Source organism: Myotis myotis, unplaced genomic scaffold, assembly GCF_014108235.1.
Source record: "Myotis myotis isolate mMyoMyo1 unplaced genomic scaffold, mMyoMyo1.p scaffold_m19_p_15, whole genome shotgun sequence".
NCBI classification, from domain to species: domain Eukaryota; kingdom Metazoa; phylum Chordata; class Mammalia; order Chiroptera; family Vespertilionidae; genus Myotis; species Myotis myotis.
Genome location: NW_023416319.1, coordinates 16,307,349 through 16,322,216, shown reverse-complemented (window position 1 = coordinate 16,322,216; position 14,868 = coordinate 16,307,349). Strand labels below are relative to the sequence as shown.

Here is a 14,868-nt window from a genome sequence, read left to right as displayed (position 1 = left end):
ATGGGCACGTGGGATGCAGTCACAGCCCCAGGGCACTTCCATGTACCATGGACACGGTGATCAAAGAGCGGCTCCTCTTAGGCCAGAGCCCACAACCTTGGAGACACCAGAGAGCTTTCAAAAATGGTGAAAGGTCTGAGTTCTGTTTCCCAAGGTTCTGCTTTCATGGGTCTGGGGTTTTGGAAAGCTCTGTGGTGATTTTACCTGTGTTCTGGGCCTTGGCAGCCCTGGCCTCTGCTTAGATGCCAGTAACAGCACCGCCTTCATCACCCCCCCCCCCCCGCCCATTATGATAACCAAGTATTTCCAGGCATTGGCAAATGTATATGGAGGGCAAAACTGACCTGATTAAGAACCACTGCTCTAGGCCAGTGGTCGGTAAACTCATTAGTCAACAGCCAAATATCAACAGTACAACGAATGAAATTTCTTTTGAGAGCCAAATTTTTTAAACTTAAACTATACAGGTAGGTACATTGTTATTAACTTAATTAGGGTACTCCTAAGGCTTAGGAAGAGCCACACTCAAGAGGCCAAAGAGCCGCATGTGGCCCAGGAGCTGCAGTTTGCCGACCACGGCTCTAGGCCAATGGTTTGTTGAGGGCCTCATAGTGCCTAAGAATGCAGGCTGTAGGGCTACAAGCCTGGGTTCAGATCCTAGCTTTGGGAAATTACGTGATCTCTCTGTGGCTCTATGTCCACATCTATAAAGTGGATGATAAAAATATACTGTATAGGTTGTTGGGTCAAATGGGTTAACATTTGTAAAGTGAAGGGCAATTTCCCCCCAAGTATATAGAATTAAAATGGAGAACTGATTACTCAGAATATCTGAGCATGGGCCTCAGGAACCGCATTTTAATAAGCTCTTGAGCTTCTTACACACACGTTTTGAGAGCCTCTGACTTAGGATGTCAGATGCTGCTCCCCTCATTTGGGTGGAGTCTCACCCACGGGCTTGACAGGCTGGCACTTGGGCTAAAGCTGGCCAAGTTTGGCTGGGGCAACAGTGCCCTCTAGAGGACGAGGCCTCAGATTCGGGGGACCTGGGCTCCTCCCTCTTCCCTCCCAGCACTGACAGAGGCCGGCTGACGTGTCTATTGGAAGGACTTTATTTAAGTATACTGGGCCCCACCAGGCAACGTGGTTTGTGCAAGGCTGTGTGAAGGACAGGCTTGGGCTAAAAGAAGGGAGGTGAACTGGTTAAGCACACTGCAGTCCGCGGGCCGCAACATCGCTTTCACACACACCTGCTGCTGTGGCCCACCCTAGAAGGGCCTTTCATCGTTGGATGGCATGGGAAGACTGCCTGAATCTGGGATTGGGGCAGATCTTGGTGTCAAGTGAGGGTGCCGGTGAACATTGGCCAGACCCAGCTTTGTACCATCGGGCTGAAGGGCCTGTGGACCACTGCTAGGCCAGCCCAGTCCAGAGTACATGCTTGGCCCCACTGGACCAGAGGTGAGCCTGAGCCCACCAGTTCCTGGCACCTGGGTCTGGCCTCCTCCCTCCCTAACTACTCATGTCCAAAGTCAAGAATGGCACAATATCAGCCCAGAGGGGACCTTCTCATCTCTACAACCTAGCCCCTCAGGTCAGCTAGAGTGGGAAAAGGCAACTTGGTTCATTGCGGCTTTCTCCAATCCTAAGGGCGCTAGATCCCCCAACACCCCTCCTTTGCTAGGGCCTCTGCCAAGGAGTGATTCTACCACCTGTTTCAGAAAAATCCAACCAGCAACCAGCCTGTGGATTCCAGGGCAGTGAGCAAGTGGGAGAGGGAGAAAGGCTGTGGGAGTGACTTTGAGTGCAACCTCAGATCCCAAATGGCCTCAGCCTATGGATACTGTCAGTTCACCCTTAGCAGGGAGTGGTGGGGCCCTGGAGGCCATGCTAAGCTTAGATGCTGTAAACATTAGTGTGAACAGGGTGACTGGTGGGCAGGAGGCAATAAGCTCCCTCTCTCCAGTTCCCATACTGAACAAACAAATAAATAACATTGTTTGAAGATGGCATTGCCCAAGGATGGATGAAAAGTAAGTAATGGCCTGGAGCCAACAGGTTCCTTAAGCTCTCCCAAGATCCCCTGGATGGGGCTTGGGATTGGAATTTTAACTCTGCCGCCAATCAAAAGTAGCACTACTCCTGCCCTCCTCAAATGCCCAGTGTGGTCCTGGCCCCCAGGTAAAGTTAAGAACATCCTGCCCTCTCCTTTCCAGCCTCCCAACCCAAACTGCAATCAAAACCAGATAGAACTCAACCCCAGTTCCGGTCCTCAGTCCATGATCAAGAGGCATCAAGAACAGAATGATGAACAAGGAAGGCAGCAGCTGCCTTGGGCCTCGGGGCACCCTGGGGAAGGGGTGGGGGTGGGGTTTAACCAGCTTAGGATGGGCAGCAGCAAGGTCTCCCTGGGGTTAGATCTACCTCCCTCTGTGTCCCTATGATAGGTAGTAAACGTAGTCCCACACAGCCAGACAAAGGCCCAGTAGACGAAGGAATGGGGCCCTCTGCCAGCATTCTTTCCTGTCAGGGGCCAGTTAGTGGTCAACCCCAGGCCTCAGGCCATCACCATCATGGGTAGTTCATCGTCCTTTCTGGGCCCTGGGATCCCTGGGCCACACGGCACTCGCATAGGTGCACATACTTGTACCCACACATCCATACACACACACACACACACACACACACACACACACACACACACAGGCAGTTCCTTGCAAACACTCCGACTCAAGAAAGCGAGTTTTAAAGTGGAGTTAACTTCAGAGAAAGATGAAGATGATGTCCCAGCATTAGAAGGTTTTCCTGTGGATGGATCGGGCACCGTCTTCCTCGTATTCCTTCTTGGAGACCCACATCTTCTTAAAGGTGTCCAGGGAGGCGAGGATAGAGCCCCTGGAGTAGAGGGAATCAAAGGAACACTGTGAGAAAAGAGCGTGGGTATTTGCTTCCTATTCCACTCTTATTCCCTGAACTACTCACCCGATCCATGTGGAATACAGTCTCTCCTGAGGAGCAGATATCTGCAAGGGGAATAGGAAGAGGAATCTGAGACGTTCACCCTCCCCTCTCACTTTCCCTTCCAACTCTCTTCTTTATGGCTAATTCTCACCACCCAAGGCAGTGGATGCATTTCACACAACAGACCAAGTGGACCTGCTGGACCCTGCGGTCTCTCGCACCCTAAGTACAATTCCCAGAAAGGCTGGGGCTATCTGGGGGCAAGATGCCATTGCAGGAACCACACTCCTTCACTTAGAACCCCTCCTTTCTCAGGCAGACTAGCTCCCCTCGGCAGTCACTAAGATGTTGGACTGTCACAGGGGAGTAGCAAAAGTCAATCTCCTATCAATGTCAGTTTCCCTGGAATATCACACGGGGGCCTTCAGCCTAGCACCCGGCGTCATCTGGGTATTAGAACTGCCCCCCTTTGAGAGGATGGAGAGTGAGAACGGGCCCTCCACTCTGGCAGACCTCAGGGTCAGTGTGGAAGTGGGAGCATCTGGCAGTACCTGTGGAGCCCTGGCTGCCTGAAAAGCTTGGGCAGAGCTGGAAAGGGGGCCACACCATATGGCACTATGGACCCTTGGAAGCCCAGTTCCACCCAGCCCTAGCCTGCACCATGGTCCTACCCTGATCTTCACATCTTTCGGAGCCAGTTTCTTCACTTCACTCAGTAGCCTGTCACCAAAACCTGAATGGGCAAGAAAGGAGAATCTCAAGTCAATTCTCTGGGCATCTGGGCCCAGCAGGATCTGGAAGCTTTCTGGGGAAGGGCCCCGAGAGCAAAGACCAACCTTTGAACAGGGTGGAGCCTCCTGAGAGGACAATGTTAGAGAAAAGCGTGCGCCTCAGGTCCATGTCAGACTTCTGGATGGCAAACACCAGCACCTCGTGGATGCCCTCACTCTCCTCGCCGATCAGGTCTGGCCTGAACAGAAGCTCAGGTGCCCGGAATCGGGAAGGACCAATCTGCAGGGTGGAGGGCCAGCTTCAGAGGTGGAACGGGGGCCGAGGTCTCTGGGAAGGGGGATGGAAGAGGCCCCTGTGTCCACCTCTTAGTAACCAGGTGGCTATGAAGTCCAGGCTTAGGAAAGACCTCAGATGCCAAGGTCTCAAGGAACAAAGATAGGGTTCTTGGGAACAAACAGGGAACAAAAAGAAACAGGGCTCCCAGGAAACTAGAGAGAGGAAGCTCCTCTGTTTAATCCTAGCTCTGGCATCATCCAGCCAAGAGACCTTTGGCATTAATACATGGACTCATTCACTCATAAAAACTTCTTCCAATCAATGGAGGTCTGGGGAGAGGCAACCCAGCCTATGCTGTGCTCACGTAGTTACGGACAGCACTAACCACCCTCTTCCTGACCCCATCCCGACCCAGGAAAATGCCTCTGGTGCCTCCTCGCCACACAAGAGAAGCCAGGTCCCTGGCACACATCGCTGGGCAGGCGGTGGTGCTGCTCACGAGCTCTGCTGCTCCAGGAGGGCTGACAGAGATGGGCACATCTGACTCCTGCCGCCCCACGAAGAGTTCTGTACAGCCCCAGACCTTCTGGGGGCCTGAGGGCACAGGTTCGTTCACCTACCTCAATGGTGCTGCCATCGGGCAGGTAGTACTGAGCCTTCTCCGTCTCTAGTGTCTCATCCTTCTGGGGGTTGATGGACAGGTAGCAGGCTCTCTGCAGAACCAGGCACGAGTCAGGCAGGCAGGAAACCTGGCACCCACCTGGTCAAAGTCCCGGAAGACTGACACGCTGCTGCAGAATCTGCCATCGCAGTGATTGCCCTAACGGTCGTGAGAGCTGCTGCCCTACTGCAGGAGCAGGGGGATTTCGTTGGCATCCACCAGATGGCACTTAGGATATGAGTGCCCACCTGTTCCACCTTCCTGGTGGGCAAGTGTGGAAACGTGGTTCCCTGGATCTGGGTCTGAGAACACAGCCTACTCTTAGTCCAGACTTAGGCATCTTTCTTCTACTGCTCATATGGTTCTGGTGCCACTACCCAGCTCAGAGGTTACCCTACCGCCACAGGTGCCAGAGGACTCAGTTTACTTAAAAGATAAATGTATTCTGAATTCCTCAAGGATGGAAAGAACATGTAATTTGTACATAAGGTCTGAAAAACATAATGATCACCCAACTTAAGAAATAGAAGCAGCTCCCTTTCCCCTACAAAATGGTAGCTCTTTGGGAAGGTGAGTGTGTCAGGGGGCCCAGCTGGAGATCTCACAGCTGTCAGGAGGCCTAACCCAGACCCCTAGGACGGGAGCTTCACCTCTTCACTCCAGGTCCTGAGGTCCTGGATGCTCCGTTCCCATTCCCTAGCCCATCCCTGGGCCCACGGGGCAACACTCACTTCTTTTATGGCCTTGACAATCTCAAACTCTGAGGATGAGTGGAAATCATAGCCCTCCTTACGCAGGTAGAGGCGAAGGAAGCGAGAGACGTCTCGGCCAGCGATGTCGATGCGCATGATTGAGTGAGGCATGGCAAAGCCCTCATAAATGGGCACGGCATGGGTGACACCATCCCCAGAATCCAGCACCACTCCTGTGGTCCTGCCTGTGGCATAACTGAAGCAAAGGGGGCAAACCGTCACTCACGCCTGCCTCTTCGCTCTGGGCAAAAACTTACTTCTTTTAAAGTTCAATGTCAGCTGAACTAAAGCTGGGGCCTGCCTTTCTCCAGGGCCCTGAAACTGGACTAAGGATGCCTGAGCACTGAAACAAGCCTTCAAAGACCTGAATGAGGAGCTGAGTCTCCAAGCTCCCTGCCCACGCCCAGAAGAGCAGACTTTCCAGTCTTAAGAGATGCCTGGCCTTCAGCTGGTTCATGGACCCAGCGTGAGGGGAAGATTTTACTCTCTAGACAAGAGGAAAAACCTCAAATGCCCACAGGGCTAGGCAGGGAAAGTACATGAGTAAAGGAAAATAAGAATATTTTCACTTCCACAAAAACTAGCTTTTCTCCCACATAATTCTCTAGGTCTGTCCTTAGTTTTTTTCTCTTTTGGTAGAGACGAGGAGACAGACATATATTTCTGTGGTATGAGGGGGTGGGGACCTCACTATGTTTCATAATTAGCAACTGACACTCTGCCTTGGTGTTGGGAGGACAAGGAATGGAGTGAACGGGGTGAAGTCAAGCTGGCGAACTCTAAAATGGCAGCCTATTTTAGCCCATAGGAATGCCAAAGGAACTGCTTTCCCCTCGGGGGCCAGGCTCGCCAGCCAGGCTGCTACTCACAGGCTGAGCACAGCTTGCATGGAGATGAAAAGGGCTGGCACATTGAAGGTCTCAAAGAAAACTTCAGCAGCCCGTTCTCGGTTTTTCCGTGGGTTTAACGGCGCCTCTGTCAGGAGCACAGGATGCTGGTGAAAAATGCCCAGACAGCAATCAGGGTGAGGCCAGATGCCCACCCCTCATTAGTGCTGGAGGAGAAGCCCGTGTGTGGCTGGCCAGGGGACCTTCGTTGGTCTCTCTCCAAAAAAAAAGACAAGCTGGCCTATCACTTACCCCTGCCCAAGTCAGATCCTCAGCTTTCCAAAATCATGCCCCTTTCAAGTCTCATTCTGACCTCACCTCCACCCCTTTATCCTCTTCTTTTCTTCCATGAGCCTTACATCCCTGTATCTACTATATATATATCTCCAGTTGTCAAGAAGATTTTGCTAATAAGCTATTGGAATTATTATGATAAACATAGTTTAAATTTTTTTCAAAACAGAAAGTTAAATTTTAAAATTGAATGTACTTTTAAAAAATCAGAACATATCTCTCCCCTGGAAATTCTGGTCCACCTAGTGTGCACATTCCTCGGTATTTCTGAGTGGAGAGTTACTCCTTAGAAGTTAGAGTATGTGCTCTGAAATCTGAAAGATGTGGGTTTGAATCCCAGCTTTATTTTATTCATTGGATGATCCTGGAAACACTACTTGGCTTTTCTGAACTTGTTCTCCTGTTTGTAAACTAGAGAATACTACCCACATCTCATAGGAATGCTGTAAAGATGAAATGCAAACATGTCTAAAAAGCACAAGGTCTGATGCCTGGTACATAATTAAGACTCAAATACTCTTGGCAGCTATTGTCATCGTCCTCATCTCTGGGGTTGGGGTTCTGACGAGCTCTGCACTCTCTGCAGGGCTGCCCCGCACACAGAACTCTCACCTCCTCTGAGAAAGTCTGCAGCTGGTCCTTAGAATAGACATATTGCCAGATGCGCTCCATGTCGTTCCAGTCCTTGACAATGCCATGTTCCATGGGATACCGGATGGAGAGCAGCCCTCGGTGCTCCTGGGGACAGAGGGCAGGACTTACAGCAGCAGCCAGTCTCTCAGCTGAGCTGGCCAGTGAACCCTGCGAGTTCCACCCCACAGTCCTCACCTAGGCTAAGGGCGGGTACCCATTCATTCTCCAAATCTCCAACTGTACAGCTGCAGAATGCTCTCACTGCCCAATCAGCGGGCAAATTAGAGGGCTTCTGCATGTCCATGGACCCTTGGGTGTCCTCAGGGCAAGTGACAGGAGACACCCTCTTCGTTGCCTGATCCCAGGACATAACCTCCTGGCCCTCACCTCTGGGCCTCAGCACTGGGAGCCAAGGCTGGCAACTACGATTCTGTTGTTTTGCTTCTAGAGGCTGCCTGAGGGCTCTGCCAAACTGTTAATGAACTCATCCCCAGGGTACCCCAGCCAGGATCTATGCCCAATCTCTTTTGCCAAAAAATCCCCATGCCAGTCATTTTGATCATTGGCAAGGTAGTGACAGAATCCAAAAGGAAGGCAGAAGCTCTGTTTCCTAGACTGCTCTCTGTTTCACAAATTAGGGTTTTCTTTCCAAAACCAGAAGCTGCTCCTGGAAGAAAGAAATGGATGAGGCCTAGGATAAGAGAACTGAAGGGGAGATTTTAAGAGGAAATCGCTCCTTTTACTCATCGCTATGTCCCTCTGCTGGGACACTGTCCATGTGGGAACTAAAGAAGGTCCTCTGTTAGCTTGAGGAGTGGGAATTACCTCAGCTTTGGGGCCAATGAAGATGTCACCTTCGAGGGCTCCTGCCATGACACGAACGTGCTTGGGTCTGCCCACACTACAAAAGAAAGTGGGGAGGACCATCACTTTTCATTTCACAACACATGACAGAACACAGGAAGGATGTAGAGAGGCACAGACTTACGAAGAAATATACTCAACGCTACTGTGATTATCTTTAAGGAGGGAAGTTACAGTTGATTTTGATTTTCTTATTTCTCCTTTTCTGCATTTCCCATAATTTCTACAATGAACATGTATTAAGTTATGTGTGTATTATTTTTATATTATATTATTAAAACAAATTTTAGAGGATTCTATACCTCTAGTTCTTCTCCTTCCCCAATGTATGTGGAGACCAAGAGAGACAAGAAAACAATTTCTAAATGAATGGTTAACTCAAAAGATTTGAGTCTCTTTAGCCCTCTGCCCAGGCCTTCTACTCAATAAAACTATGCTGTTATAACTATGACAGATGGCCTTCTTTCTTTTCTTTTAATCCTTACCCACGGAAACGTTTTTATTGATTTTTAGAGAAAAAGGGAGGGAGAGAGAAACACTGATGTTAGAGAGAGACACTGATTAGTTGCCTCCAGTACACGCCCTGACCAGGGATCAAACCCTCGACCTTTTGATGTCGACACTCCAACCAGCTGAACCACCCGGCTAGGGCAGATGGCTTTTTTCTTTTTCTCTGCCTTTAAGCCCTTCCCCAGGCGCCCGTGCCCTTCTCTTGCCTGCAGTCTCTCTGCCTTAGGAGGAAAGTCCTGACAACTCATTCTCACTAAGGTTGGAGGTATGGTTTCATGGTTAACCCCCTCCTGGGTGCTAGGAGAATTTTAGAAAAAGGGCTCCATGTAAAGGGAGTCACCCAAAGCAATGAGTTACTGATGAGAACATTTTTGGCATCAGATAAAAATCTGCCAGTGCCTCTCAAATTGTACTATGTAGGCTGTTTCCTTAGCTTCCTCCAAAAGCCAGCTCCTGCCCTTTGCTTGAGTACCAAGACTGACCTGAATGACAGATCCCTTCTCCCTAAAAGATGGAGGGCTGAGCCTGTAACAAAGCTGACAACCTTCTCAAGCTTCTAAGTTACAGAATGACTTACTAGTTTGGAAAACAGTATTTGGGGATCTGATCACCAGCAAAACCAGCTTTAATCACACCGGATCCCTGAGGAGAAAGAGAAAGAAAAGTCAGAAGTATCACAAAAACAAGAGATTTATATCATACAATATGTATATGGTTTTATTTTTATTTTAAAAAGTGAGAGACCTTAGGGTTGTATATGATATATCTATTTATATAAGCATTTGTACAGTGAATGCATGCCAAAGGGAAGGAAGTGGGACTGGAGAGGGTGAGAACTTTCACTGTATACTCAGAGTATCAATTGATTTTTCTGTACTCTTTGACTTTTCTACACTGAACATGTTTTACTTTTGGCATTAAAATAATGTTAATAGCTTTTTGGTGGCTGAGAAGCTGGGAGATCCCGGTGGGCTGAGAATGCCAGATTTCACTGTCCTCCCCAGGCTTCAACCGTCCCCTAAAGGTCCTCAATAAAATGGTTTGATCCCCCCAAAAAACCGCCCCCCCCAATATTAATAACGGGGAGAAAAAGACAACACCTGAGGAGAGAAGAGGAAAGTAGCTAGAAGCACCAAAGCAGCCAAGTTCAGGAACACAACCAAGGTGGGAAGAGTGTGTGACTCTCAGGCATACCACCACCAGATGTCGGAACTCTCCCTGCCCCCGGCGTGTGTGACAGACACCACCATGAGCACTGCCAGGGAGCGCACACTGTCTGCTTCTTACTGCGGGGCAGACACTCTGCGTTGTAGGGTTTGTGGTTATTGTTGTGTTTTTACTCTGCTTTGTTTTACTCACTCGTAGGTCTCCTGATGATAAGGGGCCCTAAAGCACTGTCTGAGAAGAGAGGAGACCCAGCATCACAATCCTGCTGCTCCAATCCTTGGTACGTTGGGTGGGGTGCCCAGAAAAGACCTCGACTTCTCCCACCAGCATCTCTGGGTGCAACCAAAGTAAGCACTGATTCTATACACACAGATAGTAACTCCACGCAGGGCAGCTGTCGAGGCTTGATATTGCTTGCAGATATAACCTGTTCTCTTCCTTCTCAGCTCTCCTACCACCACAGCTGATACCTTTGCCCTTCCAGCCCAACACAGTTTGCAGCTAGTTGGGGGCAAACCTTTTCCTGCTGCCTGTCAGCAGGGGCTACTACTCCTGGGATGGAGTGTGGCATTTCCAGAACCCACACAGCAAGCAGTAAACATACTAGGAGACACTAAATAGGTTGTCTGCACCAAAGACTTCCCAGCAACATCCCTGGTCCCCTCCCTGTCTCTTATTTGTGCTCTTCCATGAGGGAAGGGGTTGAGATGGGCCATCCTTGTGCCTGACTCTGGCAACACAGGGAGTAAGTAAGAAGTGGTTGAAGGGCAGGGAAAGCAGTAAGTTGAGCAGAGCAAGCCAGTTCTCTAAGACAGCAAGAACCTCTGCCAATAGAAAAGAGAGAAAACAGGAGATAAGTGCAAACTCATTGGCCTGGGCAGAACAGCAAGAAGCCTGGAAAAGGTGCAGCTATACACTGAGCTGCAGACTGGGAAGAAGGAAGAACTATCCTCCTGCAAACACAGGGCTCTGGGACAGCGGCATGGATAATGAGAACAGTGCTGTACAAGACAACTCCAGGAGCGTGTTAGTTCAAGCTTCCTATAATTGCTCACTGCCTTCATCTGGGTGTGGTGATGCCAACAGACTCATTAGATCTCCTGGCACAGGCTGAAAAAAGAAGAGTAAAGATGAGACCTGTACTTCAGACTCTAAATATTTTCCTGGATATTTGATTTTACGTTTACTAACAAAAGGACTAGAGTCTAAGTCTGTGGTCGGCAAACTGCGGCTCGTGAGCCACATGCAGCTCTTTGGCCCCTTGAGTGTGGCTCTTCCACAAAATTCCATGTGCGGGCGCACATGTACAGTGCGATTGAAACTTCGTGGCCCATGCGCAGAAGTCGGTATTTTGTGGAAGAGCCACACTCAAGGGGCCAAAGAGCCGCATGTGGCTCGCGAGCCGCAGTTTGCCGACCACTGGTCTAAGTGACAAGGCAGAGTAAGATGATAGGTTCATTTCTTCCTCTCTGTCCTTCCTAGCAAGACTATAACAGGCCCAGTTCAAATACAACTGCCTTCCTCCTGAAGAACAGTCCCTAGGTGGGATTAATTATGCTCCTATTATCTCACAAAATCACCATTACCTATACCACTAGGTAGATGCATTTCATTCTGCTCTCATATTTGACTTTATGGTTTCCATTTTTGTCTCTTTTCAGCCTAAGTTCCTCGAGGTCAGAGACTTTATATATCAGCAGTAGCTGGGTACTCAAATAGATGCTGGTTGACTAAAATGAAAATCAAGCTCAAATGGATTGGCAGTTGATGTCTAATAACTGGAACCTGAATGAGCAGCTGAAATGCCAGAAGCCCCAGGCACAGGTGGCGCAGAAAAGACCAAGGCAGTGTTGGGAATGATGCACAAGACCCAGGAACCAGACCCAGCTTGTCCCTGCAGCCCCACGAGCTGGCCTGCCAGGCCTCAGGTGTGTGAAGAATGGGTGGGGCTGAGGGAGATGGTTTCCTCCTTCTGTGTTGCCAGAGTTAGGCACCAGGATGTCTCATTTCTCTATTCTGCTCAAGCTATACCATGAGATCATATAAGAAGGTAATCAATTTCTTTAACAGTATTTATAACTAGGAACTGTGTACTTGGCAAATGGGCTGCCACTCTATTATTCACTGAGGCAAAACCAAGTAAAAGAATGCCTTGCAGAGGCTTCTTGAAAAAGTAGTCTCATTAAATATTGGATTTTTGAGGACTCAAATCTGCTGCAGCCACTGCTGACCATTCATTCTCCTTCTGCTTCAGGCAAACAAAGAGCAAATCCCTTAGCAAGGCTCTCCCAGTACCTGCTGGCTATAGGCTTTATGGCTTGGGTGACCTTTATTCTAAGCTCTCCTGATTATTCTGGACATGCTGAAAAGAAAGCTAATTGTCTCCCGTTTTACAAGTGGGAAAAGGATGCTAAGAGATGGAGCCTCAGATTCTAAGATATTGGTGGCCCATTTTGGGCCCAAAGACGTATTATGTTTGGCCCACAAAGTACTTTTTAAAAAAAACTACTTTATTGAGATAAAATTCAATTTACCCATTTAAGGTGTATAAGTCAGTGGTTCTTAGTATATTCACAGAGTTATGCAATCATTACCACAATCTAATTTTAGAACTTTTTTCATCATCCCTCAAAGAAACTCTGTATCCATTAGCAGTCACTCTCCATTCTATCCCTCTTCTCTCACTCCTAGTCCTGGTTAACCACTAATCTACTTTCTGTATCTATAGACCACAAACTACTTTTACATTAACTTCTGACAGTTAAAAACTAGAAACTCATATGACATTAAAAATTTCCAATTTCTTTTGAAAAATCAGATCTGGCAACACTGGGTCTGCATTCCTGCAAATATGGCAAATGTCAACATTTATTAAATATGGGTGGTAGGCACATGCTATGTAGGTGCTCTGAATTTTTCTTTAGGTATAATGTCTCTCATTTTTTTTTTTTTAAAAAGGGGGGGCTGAAGCAGCATAACATTCCCCCAAACAGTGAAACTCTTATTGTTAACTGTTCCTACATTTAGGCTCCCATAGCCACAAAGACTGTTTTTTTTAAAAAAAAAAAAAATATATATATATATATTTTATTGATTTTAGAGAGAGAGGAAGGGCGAGGGAGAGAGAGAAACATCAATGATGAGAGAGAATCATTGATTCACGCCATGGAGCCTGCAACCCGGACATGAGCTCTGATGGGGACCCCACAATTCTCCCAAAATGGTGGTGTCTCACTGAACTCAACCTCCTGCTTTTCAAGTCAGGAGCCATACTCCTAGAGAGAAGGAAAGCTAACAACAAAAACACCTTTCCTTGAAAAAAAGTGAGAAACTTGGAACCCGATCTCAGTTTGCGTCTCAGCTCCTCCACTCACGAACCTGGTGGTCTGAAGAGTGTTCTTTAACCTCTCCAGGTCTCACGTTCCTGCATCACCTGGGGAGAGTCATGCCCATCCTCCTACCAGATCTGGAGCTTAAATGAGATGATGCAAATGAAAGGGCCTTCTCGCTTGCCTATGGTCCCAAGGGCTGAGTCAACGGAGCGGATCTGACGGTGGGTTTAGGGCACAGGGAACTGGCAGTTTTGCCTCAAGGGACTTGGAAGGGGCACAGAAAAGGTCAACCGATCTCGGTGGCACTAAACCCACAACGGGAAGACAGAAATGCAGTGTTTACAATTGTCCTCCTCTGCCCACAATAGGAGCAGTATTTAATTCCATTTGTCACTATTTATGCCTTTTCGTGGTGTTCTGGCAAGAGGAATAACGAATAAAGCACTGGATGTAGGGCACCTCGACTGTGCGACCTTGGGCTCCCTTTAATTCTTCGCGCTTCAATTTTTCTCATTTATAAAATGAGAATCAAACTTCCTGCCTTAACCATTCACCCAGTGTTTGTGAGGATCCAATTCGAACGTATGTTCGCGGAACTCCTCCGTAAGCTCCAGAGAGCCTGGCAACTATTTTCACCATCAACTAGGCGTCCCTGCTTGCTTGGTTACTCTTTTAGCCTCGACCATTATTAACGTTGTGGTTTATAATCACAGAAATAAATGAAATCCTATGGTCATTTCTAGCACCAGATTCTCGAGCCCCACCCAAACGCACAGCCTAGCCGCCCGGCTCCGGACAGAAGGAAACAGCCCTTCCCCACCCGCGGGCGGGCCTAGTCCATCAGACCCCACCATTGAAAGTTCCGGAAGCCAATCCCAACAGCTCTCTTGCAACGCCCCGCCCCTTAGAGCTGAGAAACATTATGGCGGCCCGGAAGAACTGCAGGGGCGTAAGCCAATCACTGCAGAGGGCAGCCCGCATCCGGCAAGGCTCAGAGGCGGGGTCATCGGTCAAGATCGACAGCCAAAGCAGCCAATAGAGTTATCGAAAACTGGGAAGGGGCGGGTGCCGGGAGCTCACAGAGCGGTTAAGGCCCTTGAGCCCCGGGCCCAAGGACCCGGCTCGGACTACAAGTCTTCCCTTTATTCACCCCAAAGCTCTCCAACCCACGGTTCCAGACCGGCCGCCCGGCCTGCGGACTATGGGTGGGGGTAGAAAGGAGGCAGCGGTGGTTGAACCCGCCTGACAGGCCTGGCCAGTGACAAAGAGCTGGCGGCATCGGGAAGCGATCCCTTCGGGGAGGACAGCAGAAGTCCCTTTAGAGATAGGAAAGATGCAACTCACGTTGTCGATCACAACAGGCTGGTTGGCGATAACATCGTAGGACTCCATGGCAGAGGAATCTCTACCTCCGAGGAAGGAACTGCCTGCCCGGTCCGCTGCTAGTGCCACTGACACGCATGCGCAGACTAGCCGCCGGTGCAGGGCGAAGAGGGAGCGGCCCGATCTTGCCTCTGAAGAACTACAACCCCCAGCATGCCTTGCACCTAAGGTTAGCGGGCCAGGCAGTTTCCGAGCCACACCTAGTTTTAAGAGATGGAGTGACACAGTACCCTGGGTTTTGTAGTCTCCATGGGTAAATAGAAGGGAAGCAGATTTTTTCCCTTTTGTTTAAATTTATTGGGGAGACCAAAATTATACAAGTTTCAGGGGCACAATCCTACAACACGTCATCTGTACATTGTATTGTGTGTTCACCACCCCAAGTCAAGTCTCGTGCATCACCATTTAGCCCTCCT

The 14,868-nt window shown here is 49.1% G+C and overlaps 1 protein-coding gene across 4 annotated transcripts; it reads right to left on the bottom strand.

Moving 5' to 3' along the window:
• Window positions 1-1,089: 1,089 nt before the first annotated feature.
• Window positions 1,090-14,568, bottom strand: ACTR1A (actin related protein 1A). 4 transcript variants are annotated; one of them, XM_036336159.1, is made up of 12 exons: window positions 14,414-14,538; window positions 13,116-13,209; window positions 9,148-9,212; window positions 8,022-8,097; window positions 7,176-7,301; window positions 6,252-6,376; window positions 5,362-5,578; window positions 4,590-4,682; window positions 3,798-3,972; window positions 3,633-3,694; window positions 2,983-3,023; window positions 1,090-2,895 (listed from the first exon to the last, which is right to left on the bottom strand). In XM_036336159.1, exons 4-12 carry the CDS (start codon window positions 8,067-8,069, stop codon window positions 2,793-2,795), a joined length of 990 nt encoding a protein of 329 aa, XP_036192052.1. In that variant the 5' UTR covers window positions 8,070-8,097; window positions 9,148-9,212; window positions 13,116-13,209; window positions 14,414-14,538; the 3' UTR covers window positions 1,090-2,792. The 4 variants fall into 4 exon arrangements, with proteins under 4 accessions (XP_036192052.1, XP_036192053.1, XP_036192050.1 ...); XM_036336160.1 differs by having other exon boundaries at window positions 13,116-13,203; window positions 14,414-14,519; XM_036336157.1 differs by lacking the exon at window positions 13,116-13,209 and having other exon boundaries at window positions 14,414-14,568.
• Between the last annotated feature and the right edge of the window lie 300 nt (window positions 14,569-14,868).